General features: G+C 35.8%; 4 protein-coding genes and 1 non-coding gene across 5 annotated transcripts; 2 read left to right on the top strand and 3 right to left on the bottom strand.

Moving 5' to 3' along the window:
- Positions 1-3428: 3428 nt before the first annotated feature.
- Positions 3429-6877, bottom strand: LOC132184946 (small ribosomal subunit protein eS12). Its single transcript, XM_059598740.2, has 5 exons — positions 6773-6877; positions 5696-5736; positions 4640-4931; positions 3988-4053; positions 3429-3763 (listed from the first exon to the last, which is right to left on the bottom strand). Exons 2-5 carry the CDS (start codon positions 5701-5703, stop codon positions 3704-3706), a joined length of 426 nt encoding a protein of 141 aa, XP_059454723.1. The 5' UTR covers positions 5704-5736; positions 6773-6877; the 3' UTR covers positions 3429-3703.
- A 2475-nt stretch (positions 6878-9352) lies between these two features.
- Positions 9353-12996, bottom strand: LOC148584317 (uncharacterized protein At2g39795, mitochondrial-like). Its single transcript, XM_059598738.2, has 4 exons — positions 12916-12996; positions 11670-12091; positions 10119-10441; positions 9353-9824 (listed from the first exon to the last, which is right to left on the bottom strand). Exons 2-4 carry the CDS (start codon positions 11925-11927, stop codon positions 9656-9658), a joined length of 750 nt encoding a protein of 249 aa, XP_059454721.1. The 5' UTR covers positions 11928-12091; positions 12916-12996; the 3' UTR covers positions 9353-9655.
- A 1367-nt stretch (positions 12997-14363) lies between these two features.
- LOC132184944 (RTF2 RING-finger protein) lies at positions 14364-15841 on the top strand. Its single transcript, XM_059598735.2, has one exon. The coding sequence runs from the start codon at positions 14476-14478 to the stop codon at positions 15580-15582; it is 1107 nt and encodes a 368-aa protein (XP_059454718.2). The 5' UTR covers positions 14364-14475; the 3' UTR covers positions 15583-15841.
- A 1294-nt stretch (positions 15842-17135) lies between these two features.
- On the bottom strand, positions 17136-17209 carry TRNAT-AGU (transfer RNA threonine (anticodon AGU)). The gene has a single exon. It is a non-coding gene; the product is annotated as a tRNA-Thr (tRNA).
- A 1129-nt stretch (positions 17210-18338) lies between these two features.
- On the top strand, positions 18339-20004 carry LOC132184945 (putative CCR4-associated factor 1 homolog 7). Its single transcript, XM_059598737.2, has 2 exons — positions 18339-18710; positions 18861-20004. The coding sequence occupies exon 2, from the start codon at positions 18930-18932 to the stop codon at positions 19752-19754; it is 825 nt and encodes a 274-aa protein (XP_059454720.1). The 5' UTR covers positions 18339-18710; positions 18861-18929; the 3' UTR covers positions 19755-20004.
- The last annotated feature ends 636 nt before the right edge of the window (positions 20005-20640 follow it).

Here is a 20640-nt window from a genome sequence, read left to right as displayed (position 1 = left end):
GTTGCAGCAGACCAATTGCCATGCATTGGGGCTGTCAAAGAGTTGTCTGAGATTCAATAGCAGCTATTTTTGTCAGGAACAATTTTAAGTGAAGAAGACAATTAGGTTGGTTGGAACATGGACCATGATGGAGAAGACAAGGTTGGTTTGATCAGGCTAGGTTGTTCAGGCGCACACACACACACACACGTGGAGACAGATCTAGTGAGTAGTAATTACAATTAAGATCACAATTAAGGTTGTTCTTACAAGATTATAAATGCCTCTTCAACAAATACAAAAGTAAGATGAGTGTTCATGACTAGTTTTGTCTTCAAAGAAATTAAAAGATAAAGCTTTCGATCCAAAAGGATTTGCTTTAAGTGTCAACGATTCAGATTTAATTTCAAATTTTTCATAAGAATTATGTGCCCCGAAAAATGATTTTTTCTGGAGCTCGCGAAACAAATGTTTAAAGCCTTAGCTAGCATGGTTCATAGCTCCAACCTAGACAAGTTGTTTTTATGCCCTTTTTTTTTAGGTTGGGTTGCAAGACATAGGATCCTTGTAGTAGTAGGTCAATTGCACAACAAGAGAGATTAATGAGCTCCAACTTTGTACTAGTAGGTCTGGTGGAAGTTGTTAACTGTTGAGCTAGTTTAACTGCCCAATGAGGAGTTCAAATAAAATAAAATAAAATAAAAAGTCTAAGTCGTCGGTTTAGATTATAAATTGTAATGAAAAATAATTTAAATTCAAAAATTTTGGAAAAAATTAGAAAAAGTACTAGTCAAATTAGAATTAGAGATCTCTAAAATAATTTACAAAGTCTAATCTCATTTAATAAGAAACAGACAATGATCATCTCCGTTTCAAGGTCAAGATTTTATTTTGCTGCATCTAACAGTGTACAAGATGTCACGTCATTTAAACTTTTTACATGATGTAACAATATATTTATCACATGACATCTTGTACACGGTTGTATTTGAAATAAAAATTTGACCATAAAATGATCTCTCTCCATTCCTATTCAGAAATGAATGATGTGGGGCTGAGCATTTATGCATACACCCATTGAATAGTGATGAATACTCTTTGAGATGTCACAAAATTTTGTGTCCAATTCATGTCATACACCTTAGTCATGGCTCAATTCATGCCTTTATTTTTATTTATTTATTATTATTATTATTATTATTTATCCCTTTTTGGGGTAAAGAGTGTGGGAATCTCATTTACAGCTAGAGTCCAAGAATTGTTATCTTTATATTGTCAGTCATACCATGCCTTGGTATATCCCTTCACATCAAAATGCATGCCTCAATCCCCTTTCCCCACTTAAAACTTCCAAAATAAACTTCAACTTTTAAAAAAAAAAAAAAATAAATAAAATAAAGTATTTGATCAAGAAAACTGATGAATGTTGATAGTATTATTGTTTTTTTTTTTTCATTTTATTATTCTGTTAAGTCGAATCAGGGCCAGTCCAATCAAGTGCAGTTTCAACTAATTTTGCTGCCTAGTTTCTTTCTATTGCCAATTATTTTTCTGTTTGTTGTATCTGCCAAGGCTCTTTGTGAGGGTATATTGGTTGGAATCTCACTCGCATATTTATGCCTCAATTTGATTAAGAGTAGAGTGCCCTAATAAATTCCTTCAAGACGGTCCATTAAATTGACATATGTTCTAATAACATGATTTTTTCATCCATTTTTTAATATGATTAACAGAGCATGAACATGTGATCTTTATATGTATTTTAAAAATGTATGTGAGAATCATATACTCTAAGAATAAACGTCAATTTATTATACTGTATCGAAAGAAATATTCCTTTTAGATTATGGTTTGACTAAGACGTGCTTTTTTTTCTTGAAGAATGCATTAGCTACAAGGTGAGATTGCATTCACATGGGCCAACCATGAGTCAGACCCAGATAGGAGTAGCTAAAGCTAACAGCATGGGTGGGTCGTTGGGTGATGGTTTTGGTTGAGAAAGGTACCGTGCCTCAAAGGGTTTGCTTGGTGCAGGTTGAAGAAAAGGATTCAAATGTTTCAGGAGCCACAATTCCAGCTCCTGTGGTTAATATTGCACCATCTTCCATGGACCACAGCCACTGAATTCCAAGCCAGATGCCGCCCCCCCACCAGTCAATTCATATTCGTGGATGTGATTCTTCATGTCATTAACCACATGTGCTACCTTCATATGTAATTTATTGTCTTTCTAAGCAAAGGGAGACGGTTAGATAGGGAGGATTTTTGCCGCTTCTGATTCCAATGATTGCAATGCTTTCAAGCATGGTGAAAAATAACTCATTTTGTAATTTGATGAGTTATAAAGCTGGATCATATGTGGTCAAAATTGAAAAAGAGTAATTTATTGTCTTTCTAAGCAATGGGAGACGGTTAGATGGGGAGGATTTTTGCCGCTTCTGATTATAATGATTGCAATGCTTTCAAGCACGGTGAAAAACAACTCATTTTGTAATTTGATGAGTTATAAAGCTGGATCATACGTGGTCAAAATTGAAAAAGAGTATGAGATATCGCTAGATATCAGAGATTGTGAATGATATTTGCCCGTGTGATATGTACCATAGATTGGGACCAACCTATTTAGCTCCCCTTCCCTCATTGAATAGAAGAAAAAATTCTATATATATGGAAATGAAATAAATCCATTTGAAGTCGGGCAATAAGTTGGTTTATATCAACTCGCGGATACTGAATGATTATTTAGAGAACATCGAAGAAAATTAACACACTAATAAGGTCTAACAAAAGTTGAATGCTCTATAACCATTCAACTCTTAGGTCTCCAAAGAGTAGCTCAATTAGTTGAAGACCATACCTCAAAGTAGAGATTTCTAGTTCGAATCTCCTTCCCCCTCTTGTATGGACATGTAAAAAAAAACTCTCAGGAAAGTTTTTCGTGTCTACATGAATTGGAGCATTGATGAACGTAAAAAATCCAATTTGTTTTCATATTGTATAGCATAAGCACATAATTTTTCTCAAATAACTTCTTCCTAGTGAGGATTGTTAACACTACAACCTGCAGCCGTATACATGTCTTCAATTATACAAAAGCAAGTACCATGCATTTAGGTTCTTCAATTATCTTTAGAAAGAATATGAAACCTTTCTTTCATACGATAGAGCACATATTTGCACGAGCATTCCATTCCTAAAGTTCAATTAATATTTGATAGGACACGTAGACACTCATCCCAAAGCAGGGATAGGACAAGGATACCTTAAACTTGGCAAAGACAGGATGACGGATAGGCACAGGGAATGGAATCCCCATCCCAAACCAAGCCCTAATGGTGTGGCACCTGCACTGATATAAATTTGCAGGCTCTTCAAAACCCACAATTGGCAAGTGTCTTAATTATGACTTCCAAATAAACTCTATATAACATAGAGGACTTCTTGGGACCTACTCAAGCATGAAAACTTTGTATTAAACCCCACCTCAAGTGTAAAATGTAAAGACACATGTTAAGAGTACAAAGTTCTGAAAACTGCAAAAGAGACAAGTTACTTGGAACACTCCTCAAAAGTTGGACATACAAACTGCATCATAACTCAAGAGAAAATGATGTACCTTGTCTTTAAAATTATCATCAACCATAAACAAATAAAATCTTTGAGCTACCTAAGGAACAATCTCTCGATGTGAAAAATGCTTCGCTCTGCCAATATTTGTTCTAACTTAATTGGATTTCACATATTCCTGAATAACATTGTAACCCTCCGTCTGCTCTCCAAAATCCTGCAGAAGAGTCGAACAAATAGCTTGAGGGGAAAAGAATATGAACAATCCCTATATCAATGAATTTGCCTATACTGACACACAAAGTGCCTAAACTGTTTCCATTGCCAAATCAATAGTGTTATGAAAAACCCTCATTTAACATAAAGAGAACCATCTCAAGATATCACATCAGAACTGTAAAAAAAAAAAAGATAAATGTTATGCCATGGATGCGCCTTTACCTTCACTACAACACACGAGCAGCCAACAACCTTTCTCGCCTTTCCTTCAGAATCAATTTTACACAGCTGCATGCATAAATAAAATAGATCGATCAGTCTAAAGGTGATAATCAGTTTTCAATGGGCACACCAGCCAAAACAAATGTGTACCAAAACAACACAAAGTAGGAAAAGAAGACTATGGGAATAAAGTGCAATGGCTTTAAGACATCCATGTCTCCCCAGCAGGTGAGCAGAGCCTATTAGATTCATAAGATCCACAATGAGTCTGCCATGGTGAATGGCAGACCACCAATCAAATTATATACAATATTCAGATTAACTGCCAAAAACAAAATGCATCTACTAAAAAGAAGGCAACAATGGTAGTGAAACTATACACATAAAAATCACTGCCTATTTATAAGGAAGGTCAAAAGAGTTCATATTTCTTTGCCACAGCTAATAAAAAACAATCCAATAAAACAACTAAAAGAGAGAGAGATCAGTTCACCCACATAAATACTAAAATATCAATAATAATAGTTCCCAAGTCATCAACTTTAATATATTCATACTTATCAGACAATAATAACAATAGTAATTTTAAGTGAAATAATTCAAAGTAACAGAAAACAACCAGCTAATTTAAACAATTAAAAACTTCACTTACACCAGCCCACTCGCCAAGGGTTTTGGCACTAGGCACTGTCATTAATTTGACATTGTGATCAGCACAAAGTGCCTTCACCAGTTTAAGGTAATCTGGCTGGTTGCAATCCTCGGCTAACACACAGAGCTGTGCAGCATGCTTTTCGATCACCTTGGCTCCTTCATGGAGTCCTCGTGCAAGCCCACCATGAGCAAGTGACTTCCTCAGAACATGTTGCAAGGCAGTCATGACGTCCATTGCTTCACCCAATGGTGCAGCAACTGGGGCCTCAGCTACAACAGCAGCTTCTTCTCTGTATTAGCCATAAATGAAAAAAATGTAATATATAAATCAACCCACACAGAAAAGGGAATTTTAGGCTTGAATACTCTCTACAACTAATTGCTAGAGAACCACAGATCGCAGAATGAAAGAGAAGCAAGTATGTAACAAAGTCCTTGAGAGACCAAGAACATTATTCCAAATCCTTAAGTGCATGCTTAAATCATAACACAAACATTACCATCAAGGAACTTTTAACAATTATGGCATACTTGCAATGAACATTACAGCTCCAGAAGTTTTACTTGATATGAGTATAATCAACAATGAATATTGAAAAAAAATAAAAGTATTGTCTACTAGTATCACAGGAAAAGCAATAGTCCATGAGACAAAATCCACAACCCACAACACATGGTCATTAAAAGTAGCTCCAACACACTTGGACATATTTCGAGCATCACTAAAAGCAAAATTAGTTTATGAAAAGCACAAATATAGCAGCATAATAATTTCACTTTTTAAGTATTCTGCAAGAACAAGACCCTAAAAGCACTTATTACAAGTTCAAACAATTTCAGAAAAATACTCGCTTCCAAATGGAAAAAGGGTGGCCCAAAAATCAACTACAAGTCCAACTAGGGATGAATGAAATAGGGGTAAACACTAAAGCCATTGGGATTCCCAAAATAATTTACATGGCATTAAATTGTATTAGAAAAGAAAAAAGAAAAAAGCAAACAGTAATCATTAGATTGATGGTCAGAGCAAATGAAAGAGCAAATATTCACATACCCTGACATTTCTGGTTGATGGTCAGATAAGAAGTCACTTTCCTGGTGCCAAAAGAAAACAAAAAGTGTCAACTGATTGGCAAAAGATTCAAACGAATTAAAGTGTGAGCTAATTCAAAAAACAACCCTTAGACAGTTAGAGACGTAAGTTTAACATTAAAGTCAAACTCAAAATTACAAAATTATCAGATTTGGAGCGCACTACTTTATTTTCAATGGTACCTAGTAAAAACAGTGCAGAACTTCAAGGATCCAATTGTCGGAGAATATAAGAAAACTAGTAACAATAATGTCATCAATAAATAACTTCAAAGTTGGTAAAGATAAAACCTAATCAATTGCATGGAAGTGCAGAGACACAAAACCAGTGAAACCATACTAAAAAGAGAAAACCTAAAATCCTGACAGCCTTCAAACTATAGGCACAGCAAGTAATCATTAACACACCCCAGCACCCTGCCTTTGTATGCATTTTATAATACACAATAAGGCTGTACTTGGAAGTACTTTTCTAACTCTTAAATAAGAAATTGACATTTTTATCGCCCAAGAAACGACCAAAAGTAATTCCAATCCTAACCAAACAGAACCTAGAGCATTTCAATTCAGCTATAATCTTCTGTGCTGCTCTTACTGTACGACTATCTCCAGATTATTTAAATCAATGCAATAAACAAAGTAAAGTCCAATATGTCTGTAATAACAAGGCATACATTTTCATTTATCTTCCTCGACTTTAGAAAACAGATATAGAACCTGTATGGTTACTTTTTTTTTTGATAAGTAGATATCGAACCTGTTTGGTTACTGAAAACAAAAAATAAGAAACTACTACAAAATGAAATCCTAACGACGGGTTACATGGACCTAAAGCAAGTAATTGGCCTAGAACAGTTTTACTCATCACCCAGATAACGATAAGCTCAGAGATTCACAAAGATCATATCTTTTTTTCGTTTATTCTATTTTCCCACGAGGATTCTCGGCAACCAAACACAACATTCAACCACTGTAACAATAACAAAAAAGGAGCCAAATACAGCATAATGAATGAACAATAGAATAGGCATTGGCTGACCTTGAAGACGGTGGTGTGTAGATCTGCACTAATCTCTACTCGCGGAGGAAAGGGGGATCAATTGAGACTTGAGAGGCGCGTTTTATAGGTCAAGAATGAAGGTATATGAATGAAACCCTAAAACCCTAGCTCATGTTATTTTACTAAACTAACCTTCTATTTTATTGAAGAAAATTGGATGATCTAAAATTAATACATGGGCATTAGTGTACTGTTTTCGCTGGACATGAAGAAAGTCTTTCAAACTCGACGAAACTCTCTAAAATGTATTGAAGAAATATTCTCTAAACTTAATCTATTCAATTAATTTTTATCTAAAATATATTAATTTTCACATGTGTATTTTAACCATATTTCTATTAATTTAAAATTAAAAGAAAACTATCAAAAGCGAAGCTAATAATTATCAATATTGTTATTGAATATTATTTATTATGTTTGTGAAAATATATGAAAATAAGATTTTTTTTTTTTTTCTAATTTAAAAGGCGGGAAGAGGCGACTAGTTTAATTTTTCCCCTTGGGCGTGACCATCGGGGTTCCCACCTACTGTAGAATGTTCGATTTGAGCTATAGCTACTGTCTGGGAAAGCGAGTCCGTCACCACAACCCCACTAAAGTACAAGTTGGTAAAGCCTCTTCTTAGTAGAATCTGGTTCACGGACTACTACCGTAAGAGGGTTCGAACCCGTGACCACTAAGAAGAAAGGAAAGAAGGAATTGAACCATATCTCTTGCTGCTTTACCATTAAAAAGGGAAATAATAATAATAATAATAACAAATTAAATTAAATTAAATTAAAATTTAGTCATGATTTTGTGCTTTTTTTTTCTTTTTTCTTTTTTTTTTTTTTACTTTCCCGGAGATGTTAAACATCATAAAATTTTCATGACACTTTTCAAGAACATGATCATAGTTTTCCGCATGATTGATTAGAAAGAAAGAGGATTATATGAGTTCATTTAGCTCGAGATGATAAACATGTGTGTTATTTGAATTAAACATCTTATAATGTTAAACAATTCACAGTGATAAGCTCCAGGCTTATAAGTTAAACATCTTAGAATCTTTCATATTTAGCTCATGATGTTATCTATTTGAATTAAAACAAATACGTGTTTGTTTATTGAATTAATTTAATCTCTATGATACTATTAGCCATATATAAAGCTTCTAGACAATTCCCTATAGTAATTTTTAAATATGAATTTCATCTATGGTTGTATCTATGTATAGAGATTTCTATTTATTTGAAGCTGATTAGTGATTATTGTGAGTTGCATTAGACATTTGATGTAGTATTCTTTTCTTTTTCTTTTTTTCTTTCTTTTTAAGTACATCAAACAAGGATTAAAAAAATATAAAATAACAAAGGGTTTGACAACTTAACAATAAACATGAAAGTAGACAAGGTAAACAAACAAAATGAGGGAATTCATTAAATAAATGATGCGACCATATGTATTCTTGGCACAAAGACCAATAATTTTGTCCCCCAATAAAGGGGGTTGAATAAGGCATAAAGGGTATGATCATCTCGAAATCCTTCAATCCTATTCAAATCCCTAGAGAAGGGAACGTAAATAGTAGCATGACCATCAAGATACCTTTCAATCATACCCGAATGCTTGTTGGGTAACAACTACAATAGAGATGAAGAAACAGAGGGAGGGAAATACTAGAAAGCAACAAAAAAAAATACAAACAACAGCAGAATTAGCGAAAGGCATAGCGAAGGAATGCTATGTAGACACGGTGGAAAGTCATTGGCGTGTGTAACCCACTCGTTGGCACATAAAGACCACGCACTGGTAGTGGACACCTGGAGGCAGAAAGTGACCTTTGAAAGCTGCAAGCAGAGGTGAAAGATGGCTGATGGGAGGAGGTTAGTGGAGAGCATCCCATGCATCGGTACCTGGTGGCTGGATAGAGGAAATTATGGTGACGACTAGAAGCGAAGAGACTCGGGAGAAAGGTGGGGTGGCACGTAGGGGCGGGACTTCTTGAAGTGAAAAAATATGGTTTTTTTTTTTTTGTTAAAAAAAAAAAAGGGGATGATAGCTAGAAGATTCAGAGACTGGTTGATTTGCCGTGATGATGAAGATGACAGAGCTGTTGGGACAGGATAAATCGCCAAGGGTGATGAAAGAGCCTCCAAACTGGCAGTTTGAGCATCAAAAGAGCCAAAAAAAAAAAAAAAAAAAGGGAGAGGAGAGGGAGGGAGCAGAATCATGACTCCCCCTCCAATGGCAGCCAAAGTGGTGAAGGTGTCTTGAGAGAGAGGGAGAATGTTCGTTTGCCTGCTAAATTCTTGGTGGTAAAACCGCCACAAACTAAACTGTTTTAATGTTTGTGGGAATCTCAAAAGCTATAATTAAAAACGAACCATTTAAAATCAGCTAAAAACTTTTTTTTTTTTTTTTAATATTCAGTTTAGGATGAAAATATTGACTTTCACAAATCAGGAATACATTGAATTTCTAAAATCAATACACGTCTCTGTTCATTCAGAAATTTCTCAAGAAGGCTAGGACCTATATATATATATATATATATATATATATATATGATTATTATGATATGCCTTATCCAAACCCTCAGAGCTCGTGTACTCATTTACGTTGCCCAAAACCTCTAAACAGCCTATGGAGTTGGTGATTGGACACCTACGTAATTTCATATACATGCAGAGTCAAAACTACAAAATTGGAAGTAATTTCGCCAGTATTACCGGTAACTTCAAGGGTATAAAAATCTCGCTCATAACTCCATATAAATTTCCGAGTCAAATGACATGCACAGGCACAGCCACAAAAGATGTACAATGTTATATTTGCACATATGATCCAACCAAAAACCTCATCAGAATGTCGCAAAACCAATCACTTCACTTGCTTTTCAATGAAAGATTTCACAGTTCCCATCCATCCAAAAAACTCTGTTTTATCTTTGTTCTTCATGTATTTATGCAAGAAAACCGCGAGTTCATCCTTTATACCCCTTGCTTCCAAGAATTCATAAAGTGACTCTTGCAACTCATCATCCAATTCCCTGTAAAAAACCAATTACAAAAACCACATCAGACCAAAGTTCCATAACCCAACCTTTGGATTCTGTGAAAGAAAAAGAAGCAAGCATATGTGATTTATTCTATGCAGTCTTGTTCTGATCTACATAAAACATGAATTATAAAAGCAACCACACCAGTGCTCATGTAATGTTCAATTCAATTGAGTAGGACATTTGATTCTACTGGGCTCCAGTAAATCAATATTTTGCACTTCTTTTCTTTCCTTACAATTCCTTACTGAACAAATAGATTATTAGGAGGAAAAAAAATCATACTTGAATTCAGGCCCTGTATATGGCTGGGCTGGTATCTTATCACCATGGCGTATAAAAAGCCTGTTAATCTCTATACTATCTGGCCAAGCTGAGCAGATGATCTCCAAGATATCACCACCCTTATTAATATTAACAATCAAGGAAAGGTGAAGTTGGACTTCATTCCCAATGCTGCCACTACCACCTGATTTTGAAGCAGGAAGGGCCCCATCAAACATGGTGACTTCAACTTTAATGTCTTCATCCGCAAATTTTCTATTCAATCTAATCCACTGCTCTCCAGGTCGGTCATCAACTGTGAATGAATCAAACTTTGCAACAGGCTGTAACATGTGAACATAATTAACTGTTAAAGCCAAGAAACCAATGACTCTCTATATACTCGGGCAAAACTGTTCCAAGGAGATTTTCAAGAAATAAAGACTAGTTGTAGGAGTTATAATACATTTCCTGAAGCTAACCAAAGAGATATTAAGATTTTCTTAACTCCCATTTTGGTTTCCATTAAAACCCGGGAAAGAAAAAAATAGCACAAAATCAAGACTAAATTCTTTTTTTTTTCCTTTTAAAGAACAAATCTCATAGAATTCAAGTAATGCGGTCGCACTAGGCTTAGTTAGATAAAGACTTTTGCTAGTCCCTATCCCATCATTTAAAAAGTCTTCATTCAACTAAAACCTCACCAATCAACCGAAGCATAAGCCTCAAAATAAAACTTCAAACATAAAGGACTCTTATGCTCCGTTTGATTGCTGACAAATAAGTAACAGAACCACAAATAAAAATGAGATTGTTATGGTTATGCACTTTTAACTTCTAACAAATAACAATTCAGCAAAGTCAATTAGTCTAACATTTTATTTTTTTTTGCTTCAATCTCTCAGCTCCCAAACTAAGAATTAAAACCAAGATCCAACTCAACAATTATTTGTGATGTCTCCAAGAGAACTAAGAAACAGAACCACAAATAAAAATGAGATTGTTATGGTTATGCACTTTTAACTTCTAACAAGTAACAATTCAGCTAAGTCAATTAGTCTAACATTTTTTTTTTTTTTGCTTCAATCTCTCAGCTCCCAAACTAAGAATTAAAACCAAGATCCAACTCAACAATTATTTGTGATGTTTCCAAGAGAACTAATAACATATTCGAAATTTGCAAATTTTTTTTTTTTTTTTTTAAAAAAAAAACATAAATTAAAATGAAATTAACCAAGGTCCACTAAAAAGTTGAACATTTTAGTAAATTTTGAGACACGAAACCCGTTTCCCAGGCAGAACTATTGTATTCTCATTACCACTATTGTTTTCCATTTTCATAAATAGTAAACCTGTAGGAGATCGGAACCAAACAAGCCCACGGGCTCAGGCTACCAATATTGATGATTAGTAATTTCTCTTTTCTCACATTCTAACAGCAACCTAACCCAAACTAACAACTTTTTTGCTTTTTCTTAATACCCATTAGCTTTCTGAAATAACAGCTTCTCAAACGTCATAAAGAAAAATGACAATAATAAATAATATAAAAAAATGAGTAAATAAAAAGACCTGGGTGGGAGGGGAGCGTTCGAGCTCGTATTTGATCTCGTTGCGGAGAAGCCTGAGGATGTTTCCTTCGAAGGCCAATTTGCGCATTTCGGAGATGTAATTTCTGTGTTGGGCTGTCTGAAAGCAAGAGTTTCGTGCAATTTTGAGAATGGGTTCTTGTGGTTGTGGTTGAAGATGGTGGACTAGGAGGGCTCTGGAAGATGACGAAGAATAACGAAGGCCATTTCTCAGAAGGGATCGGATTGGGTTAGGCGGCATTTCTCAAGGGTTGACACCGTCGGTGGTCGCTGTCGTTGGGTTTGATAGCGTCGGTGTGGTGGCTTGTTCTCAGCTGATGGTTGCTGGGTTTGTGGGAGCGAGTGGTTTTTGTCTGAAACAAAGGGGTCTTGTTTATGTTTAAATTTTGTACATGTGGCACGTTCCTGTATTGTCAAAATTGGGGATTCAGTAATTTCAAAGAACTGCAAGCATCTAATTTTTGGAGAAAATAAAAATATATATTAACAAGTATGTCATCAATAAACAACCTCAAAGTTGGTAGAGATAAAACCTAATCAATTGCATGGAAGTGTAGACACAAAACCAGTGAAACAATACCAAAAAGAGCAAACTACACCTCAAACCCTGATAACAATTTCAAACTAAAGACACACCCCTCTGCCTTTGTATGCATTTTATAATACACAATAAGGCTGTACTTTGGAAGTACTTTTCCCACTCTTTGATAAGAAATTGACATTCTTATCGCCCAGAAAATGACCAAAAGTAATTCCAATCCTAACCAAACAGAACCAAGAGCATTTCAATTCAGCGATAATCTTCAGTACTGCTCTTACTGTACGACTATCTCCAGAATATTGAAATCAATGCAATAAACAAAGTAAAGTCCAATTTGTCTGTAACAACAAGGCAAACATTTTCACTTATCTTTCTCGACTTTAGAAAACAGGCATAGAACCTATTTGGTTACTGAAAACAAAAATTAAGAAACTACCAGAAAATGAAATCCTAACAATGAGTTACATGGACCAATTGGCCTAGAACAGTTTTACTCAGGACCCAGATAACGATAAGCTCAGAGGTTCAAAAAGATGATATCTTTTTTTTTCGATTCTTCTATTTTCCTACGAGGATTCTCGGTCCCCAAACACAACATTCAACCATCGAAACCATAACAAAAAAGGAGCCAAATACAGTATAATGAATGAACAATAACAATTGATGAGGGAAATGGGCATTGGCTGACCTTGAAGACGGTGGTGAGTAGATCTGCACTGCACTGATCCCTGCTCGCGGAGGAGAGAGGGGTTGATAGAGAAATTCGTTTTATTGGTTAAGAATGAACGTATATTAAACCCCTAAAACCCTAGCTGATTTTATTTTACCAAACTAACCTTCTCTTTTTTCTTTTTGAGTTTTTGGTGTATGTAAATCGATATTTAGTGCAGAAATTTCATGGTATAAAATTAACATATGGGTTTTTTTTTTTTTATGTAAAAATAAAAAAATTGAAAGCATTTTAAACAAATAGGGAGGAATCGATAGAGTTTTCCTCCAAATTGAGTCGAATGAATTTCATCTAGTTTATATTCCTTTTATATGTTTCTTTAGCATCATGAAGCATTGTCATATATAACTCCCTTCATTTTATAACATTATGACTCCACTTTTATCAATTCAAGTCTGCAATAATATTATGTTTCGTTTATTATTATTTTTTTTTAAGGGAATTTTTTTAAAAAGTGTCATTCAATATTTTTGGGTTTATAAAAAATTAATGTTTGAATTCCTAAATTAGTGGAATGATAATAAATAAATGTTAAGATATTAAAGAAATGACATAAATTTCCTCCAAATTAGTATAGAGAAAATCAAGAAATATCCTCCAACCCATTTACAATAGTGTCAATTGTCATTAAAGAAATATGTGAGATATGACACTTAGCACTTATTAGACTAGGTTGGAGGAAATTTTTTTCAAATTAATTTGAAGAAAATTTATGTCGTTTTCAAAGTATTAAAAATTTGAGCTTGAATCCTAAATGTAACAAGTTTAAGTACAAAATATGGAAGAGAATATACCCATTATCTGGTATTTCTTTTAAAAGAAACCATTTGATTCTTGAAAGACAAAGAAAAAAAAAATTCATATGTATTTAGTTTATGAGAGAATATAAATTCTAATAATTTTGATGTTACAATGAATGACAAATCAAACCGGAGAGTTTTTATTCAATAGGTGTCCAAACATGTTTCAAACATTAGGTTGACTATCATATCAATTTGAGTAATGCTAAGGATCATCATTTTATTCTTTTGTTATCCTCTTAAAATTGATGTAGCTTTCAAAATTATCATTAGATTAAAATTCAAGTATGATTCATCTAAAATTTAATGGTGATTTTAAAAGTCACATCAACTTTAAGAGGATAAAAAAATGATCCTTAGTATTACTCTATTAATTTATATATATTTTATATATAAGAATAGATGATTAGTGATTTTTTTTAATCATTTAAGCAATTAGCGATTATAAACGGTTAATAGCCGCCTTACCATAGCCCTTATATTTGGTCAGATAAATCTTATACAAATTATTAAATTAGGACAGCAAATTAATAGGATAAATACTTAATATATATATATATATATAGAGAGAGAGAGAGAGAGAGAGAGATAAATAGGATACGGATCTTTCCTCCAGTTGTTCTCAAAGTCGGTGTGTGACCCACTGAAGCCCATAACATCCCCTAAATTTGCATTCTCCGATAATTCCCAAATCATCATCAACCAAAACCTAAAAACAATGGATCTCCAAATCTTCGTCCAATACCCCGACCCCCAAATCCCCACCCAAACCCTAACCCTAACCCCAGCCCAAATCCTAACCCAAACCCTCCGCCACCTGAAGCTCTCCCTCCTCCCCAAACCGTCCACCCAATCCCTCTTCTTCTTCACCCTCAATGGCAAGCCACTCCCGGACTCCACCCCGCTCCGAAATCCCCAAATTGTCCCGCTTTCCACCCTGGTATTACGCCCACGGATCTCCGGAGGTGGCGGCGACGGCGGCGCCACGGGCGCCGAGTCCCGCGACTGCTATCTACACATGTACTCCGAGCGGAAGCCCGACAAGGTCGACCCCAACGAGCAGAGGCTCTCCAAGTGGTCCAATTGCGCGCTCTCCAACGAACCCTTGAAAGAGCCCTGCGTGATTGATCGGCTCGGTAGCGTTTTCAACAAGGAAGCGCTTGTGGAGGCTCTACTGGGCAAGAAATTGCCCAAGGAATTTGGGCATATCAAGGGATTGAAGGACATGATAAACGTCAGGTTTTCGATGGCTCCCGGGGCGGTGGAACCGGGTGAAAATGCGCAGTTGCAGTGCCCGATCACGGGGTTGGAGTTCAATGGGAAGTATAGGTTTTTGGCTCTGAGGAATTGTGGCCATGTGTTGAGTGCAAAGGCTTTGAAGATGGTGAAATCCTCGGCGTGCTTGGTGTGTCATGAGGAGTTTAAGGAATCGGACAAGATTGTGATCAATGGGAGCGAGGAGGAGGTGGCTGAGCTGAGGGAGCAAATGGAGGAGGAGAAGGCGAAGACGAGGGAGAAAAAGGTGAAGAGAGTGAAGAATGGGGAGGTGGGTGACGGATTGGAGGTGTCAAGGCTGAGCGGTGCGAAGCATGGGATCGATGGGAAGGCGTGCGCAAAGAAGGTAGTTTCAGGTAAAGTGGATGGAAATGGGAAGATTGCGAATGGTGGGGCTGGTGGGAATGGCATGGTGAAGCGGTTTAAGGCAGGGGATATGGTCCCGGCCAATGCTAACAAGGAAGTATATGCTTCGATATTTACATCCTCGAAGAAGTCAAATTTTAAGGAGACATATTCATGTAGGTCTTTACCACTTGGTAGGAACTGATTGGTGTGGTATGAACTATGAAGTATGATATTTTCTTCTTTTTAAGGTTTCTTTGGTGTTGTCATTATTGGTTCTGTTGTAATTTGAACTTGATCATTAACAGAAAACATGGATTTCATGAGCTTGTGTGTGTAATCCTTGTTGTCATATGTTATTGGTTTGCTGATTAAGCAGACTTATTTGATGTACAAATTTGTTTTGATCAATTGTTGCATGATAACACCGTACAATGACCTCTGCATTAGCAGATTTCTTCTTCTGCTTTCTTGAGTGATTAGTAGGAGCTCTGGTTTTGATTTAATAGAAGATTGGGTTGACCTACATAGTTGACAAAGTAAGGGGTATATGATTGACATCGAAACTTATATATATTTGTGCTTGTTGCACACTAGCATAAGAGATGCGCATGTATATGGTATTAGAATTGATTATAGGAGTAATATTTTTATACATTAGTATTAATGGTTGTTGTACCAATATTTTTGAATTGATTGTTAAATTAGCTGCATTCTAACGGTTCATCGTACATGTACGTCGATAGAAGAATTGGTTGTTCTTTTCTCATTTTTGTACATGAGGAGGATGGGAGTAAATCGTAGTGGCAAGTCTTGGATCCTGTAGAGTCCATATTTTAGCGTGAAATTTAGCTGGTGTTGTTTGAGGTACTCCTACACTGGCCTTTGGGGGATTGTATGCATTCTCTTTGCACATTGATTTGGACCAATTTGTCATATAGGCTAGTTGTTTACTTTTTGGTGACTATCAAGGTTGCCTGAAATTGCACTTTCTTTCTCAGCGATGAGTTGCCCAGTAAATGACTTTCTGTGGATATTATCACTGAAATTTAGTCAACGATTTTCAGGGCAACTGTCCTTGTGCTGAAATTAATGGAATTTAGATGTGATGTGAATTATATATTTGATACAAAAGACATGCTACAGGGCAAGAACTTTTTCATAAAAGCTGATGCAAAAGGATAGGGATATCAGAATAAAGGTTGATGATGATTTTCTTTTCAAATTAATTTTTTTTCTTCTTTTAATGGATTGATTAGGCTGTTGCCTGGACCATTATATGGGCTTTATTTAAGGAAGACATAACTTCTAATGTGGTTCAGTAATATATTTTAGTGGTGAAAGTGCCCGAGGCTTAATTTAGGTCATCATCTTGGGGATGGCCAAGAATGGTTGTCATATTTCAGAGTAGCCTAATGGTAGCAAGAGATGCATGCTTTTCTTTTACTGACTTGTTCACTCCATAACAAACAAAAATCCCTCTAAAGCCCTCCTTGGTTCCAACGTTGACAGTGCTGGGGATTCGGATCCTTTAACAAAAGATCAAAAGGAAAACAAAATAAGTCATTCAGCTATTTAACATCTGGAATTGAAGTTATTTGGTCATTAAATATAACGAGTTGATGGGTATGGTTCGTAGCAGGTTGGGATGGCTTTGTCTAAAGCAAGTAAAAAGTTGATGGGTATGGGTCGTAGCTGGTTGGGATGGCTTTGTCTAAAGCAAGTAAAAAGGTAGACGACTAATGGTTTTTGATGAATTGCTTTCATTGAGAGTCGAACTCAAGACCTCCCGCTTACTAAACGGGTGCTCTAACCAACTGAGCTATGAAAGCGCTGCTTGAACAAGATTCTGATATAATGAATTTATCGGAAGAACATGTCTTGATGGATATGGCTTAAAAGAAGGGCCCACTGGGCCAGGATGTTGATAAGAGCAGAAACAAGTGGAGGACAAACTTTTTGACGAAATTACATCTTCCTTCAATGAATTGCGGTTGGTCAAATTGAAATGTAAAACCAGGATTTTTAAGTGTTACTTTATAGATTTCATATAGAATTGGAGAAGTCTAATTCTAATTAAAATTGGACTCAAGCCGGAGATTAATTTTTACATTTATTACTACATAAAATATCTAAGAGAAACATCTTAAAAAAAAAAAAAATGTGTCAAAGATAATTCATATGGTTGTTGAGTTAAGTTAGCATGGAACCCCAAAATTTCCAAGCTACAGTATAAAGTTTAAATGGTCAATGCCCAACGGATCAAGATTTATGTTATTACGTTGTTCGAATAATACATAAATTTAAGTAACCTAAAAAAGGAGGCTACGAGGTTTACATTTTTTTGAGCAATCGAAAATGCAAAATTCACTTTTCCAAAACGCATGAATTTTTGTATTATTTGCACAATTTAATAAGAGAGAATTCATGCCCAATACCTTGAGTGTTATATATACTCCTAAGTCTCGACTCCCTAACGTGATAGAAAAAATTACCGTGTAAAAATTCTCCTACACCATAACATATATGCCCAACCTATACTATTTTATTTATTGTTGTAAGACTTATGGCAAAAAATAAAAAAAATAAAAAATAAAAAAAAATCCTTGCCTGAATATTATTCCAGATTGATCTTCTTGGAAAGTTCATTATAGTTTCAATTGGTCAAAAAGAAAGTATCCTTATTTCTTCTCTTCCTTCTATCATTATTATTTTTTTGTAAGTTCCTAATATTTTCTTATTGGTAGCATCAACAACTAGTCAATTCTTCTTCTTCTTCTTCTTTCCATTTTTACTGTTTATATGTTTTTTGGTGCATTATTTGCTCAGTAAAAAAAAAAAGAGTACAATAAAAATGAGAAAAAGGGAAAAAGAAGAAGAAAAAAAGAAAACCTGGGTAGAAAAGAAATAAAGGAAAGAAAATGGGGCCATATAAGCACCACACACCAGAAGCCAGCTCTCTTCCTCTCAAATCTCTCTCGCTGACCTGTAGCCCATCTTCTTGTTACGGTGAATAAAGCGAAGGCAGAAGGAGGCTGAGGCTTTTATACACAGCTTTCTTCCAAGCCCTTCCTCTGCCATTTGCTCATTTCTATATTTCCTTTTTCTTTTTCTTTTTTTAATATATAATTAAAAAAACAAAAAAAAAAGTTTCTTTTTGGTTCTCTCTGCAAAACCCATCTCTTTCCCAGAAAAACCTCGTTTGATAAAACTCAGAAGACGCTATAAAATCCCACCATTTGCCCAGGAAATCCCCATTCCCTGCGACCCAGTTATCCCAAGACCCTCATTTCCCGAACTCCAAGGGAGCTTTTCGGATTGTAAGTATTGGAGGTAAGATTTCATGGTTCCTATTCTCATTTCTTGGTTTGTCTTTATCTTCCGTTTCTGGTATTGAATGCGTGGAGTGCTTGGAATTTTAAGATATGGTAAGAGTTTCTATTGTTTTGATTTGGGATTCGTTTTCTTGGGCCATATGTGCAGATTTAGGGTTTTTGGTTTTTGTTGAGGCTTTGTTGTTTCTTCCAAATACCGTTGCATACGCGAAAGAAAATGTCGATTTTGCCGAAAAGCGATTCGATTCACATCCGGGAAGTTTGGAACGATAATCTTGATGATGAATTTGCTCTGATTCGGGGCATTGTAGACGATTACCCATACATTGCAATGGATACCGAGTTTCCGGGAATCGTTCTCCGTCCGGTAGGGAATTTCAAGAGCAGCTTTGACTACAATTACCAGAACCTCAAGGCTAATGTGGATCTCTTGAAGCTAATTCAGCTGGGTCTTACGCTTTCTGATGAGAAAGGGAATCTCCCCACCTGTGGGACTGATAAATATTGTGTTTGGCAATTCAATTTCCGGGAGTTTAATCCCAACGAGGATGTGTATGCGAATGACTCCATTGAGCTGCTATCCCAGAGCGGCATTGATTTCCAGATGAACAATGAGAAGGGCGTCGATGCTCGCCGGTTTAGCGAGCTGCTGATGTCGTCGGGGATTGTGTTGAATGATAATGTCCATTGGGTTACCTTCCATAGCGGGTATGATTTCGGGTATTTGCTCAAGCTCCTCACCTGCCAGAATCTCCCCGATTCGCAGGCGGGGTTCTTCGATCTGATCAAGGTTTACTTCCCCACGCTGTATGATATCAAGCATCTGATGAGGTTCTGCAACAGCCTCCATGGCGGGCTGAACAAGCTTGCCGAGCTCTTGGATGTCGAGAGAATTGGTAGCTGTCACCAAGCAGGTTCGGATAGTCTGCTTACTTGCTCTGCATTCATGAAAATGAAAAAGAATTTCTTTCATGGCTCGCCTGAGAAATATGCTGGTGTTTTGTATGGTCTTGGCTTTGAAAACGGACAGAGTGCTCATTGAAAAGAGACAGAGAGAAAGACAAAGACAGAGAAAGGAAAAAAAATTATGAAATGATAATAAGAATGAAAGCTATTTGTGTTGTATTGTGAAATCTTGTCTGCTGCATAAATTTTCCTTTGTTGTAGTTGTTGTACATTTTTGCAGCAGTTTGTATAGTGGAAGTGTAGTGATTCTTAATGATAAAAGGAAATCTGTATCTCCGAATACTTGTAATGTATATCTTGCAAACCAGCAACATCGTTGTTAATGATTTGATTCTCAGAAAAGAAGAAATCAAAAAAATCATGCATAATGTGTCCCTTGGTTAACAACATACAAGGAAAAGGAGCAAAAGATGCTTGAATGAATCTCTTTGAGATTTCTTGAACCCTTAAGAAAGGGTGAAAGGATGCTGCACAAAGCTGGCCACCTTGTTTCCTTCACTTGAACCCTTGCAATTCTTGTGCTGCCAGCTGCTTGATGTTTAGAGAATTGTTGCAGTGGCTCCGCATTCGGTTCTTTTTCCAGAGATTCTTTTAATATCTTTACACAGCATTGTTGGTATAATGAGAATGAATAAGTAAATATGGTTTTTTTACCTGTATTTTAGCATTGGTAAATATTGTTATGTAATTTGTCTTAGAACAAAATTTATTCCGAGCAAGGTTATTGGTTTTTGAAAAACGATTAACAGGTTTAAATATCACAATTTATGCGGAATTAACGGATATTTAAAACTAAGTAAACAATCACCAAAATATGAACAATTACACACAAGGATTTTGGTGACGAAGAGGAAACATTTTAAAAAACGCTCTAAAAGTAAAACCTCTTCGGGGCAACCAAACCCAAGAAATCACTATCAAAAGATTATCCAGAGATTACAGACACTAGGAACACTTACAGC

Source organism: Corylus avellana, chromosome 7, assembly GCF_965113065.1.
Source record: "Corylus avellana chromosome 7, dhCorAvel1.hap1.2, whole genome shotgun sequence".
Classification (NCBI taxonomy): Eukaryota; Viridiplantae; Streptophyta; class Magnoliopsida; order Fagales; family Betulaceae; genus Corylus; species Corylus avellana.
The sequence above is the reverse complement of the archived record's forward strand: the minus strand, read 5'-3'. Positions and strand labels throughout refer to the sequence as shown.

What these genes read in the sequence shown, in the direction of transcription:
- LOC132184946 (XM_059598740.2), bottom strand. An exon ending in CCCTTGGCGAGTGGGCTGGT is followed by an intron (nt 4,054 to 4,639) that starts GTAAGTGAAGTT and finishes TTATGCATGCAG; the next exon opens with CTGTGTAAAATTGATTCTGA. An exon ending in GCTCGTGTGTTGTAGTGAAG is followed by an intron (nt 3,764 to 3,987) that starts GTAAAGGCGCAT and finishes ACTCTTCTGCAG; the next exon opens with GATTTTGGAGAGCAGACGGA.
- LOC148584317 (XM_059598738.2), bottom strand. Translation starts at nt 11,927, where the DNA reads ATGCCGCCTAACCCAATCCGATCCCTTCTGAGAAATGGCCTTCGTTAT. An exon ending in AACGCTCCCCTCCCACCCAG is followed by an intron (nt 10,442 to 11,669) that starts GTCTTTTTATTT and finishes CACATGTTACAG; the next exon opens with CCTGTTGCAAAGTTTGATTC. An exon ending in TATACAGGGCCTGAATTCAA is followed by an intron (nt 9,825 to 10,118) that starts GTATGATTTTTT and finishes GGTTTTTTACAG; the next exon opens with GGAATTGGATGATGAGTTGC.
- LOC132184944 (XM_059598735.2), top strand. Translation starts at nt 14,476, where the DNA reads ATGGATCTCCAAATCTTCGTCCAATACCCCGACCCCCAAATCCCCACC.
- LOC132184945 (XM_059598737.2), top strand. Translation starts at nt 18,930, where the DNA reads ATGTCGATTTTGCCGAAAAGCGATTCGATTCACATCCGGGAAGTTTGG.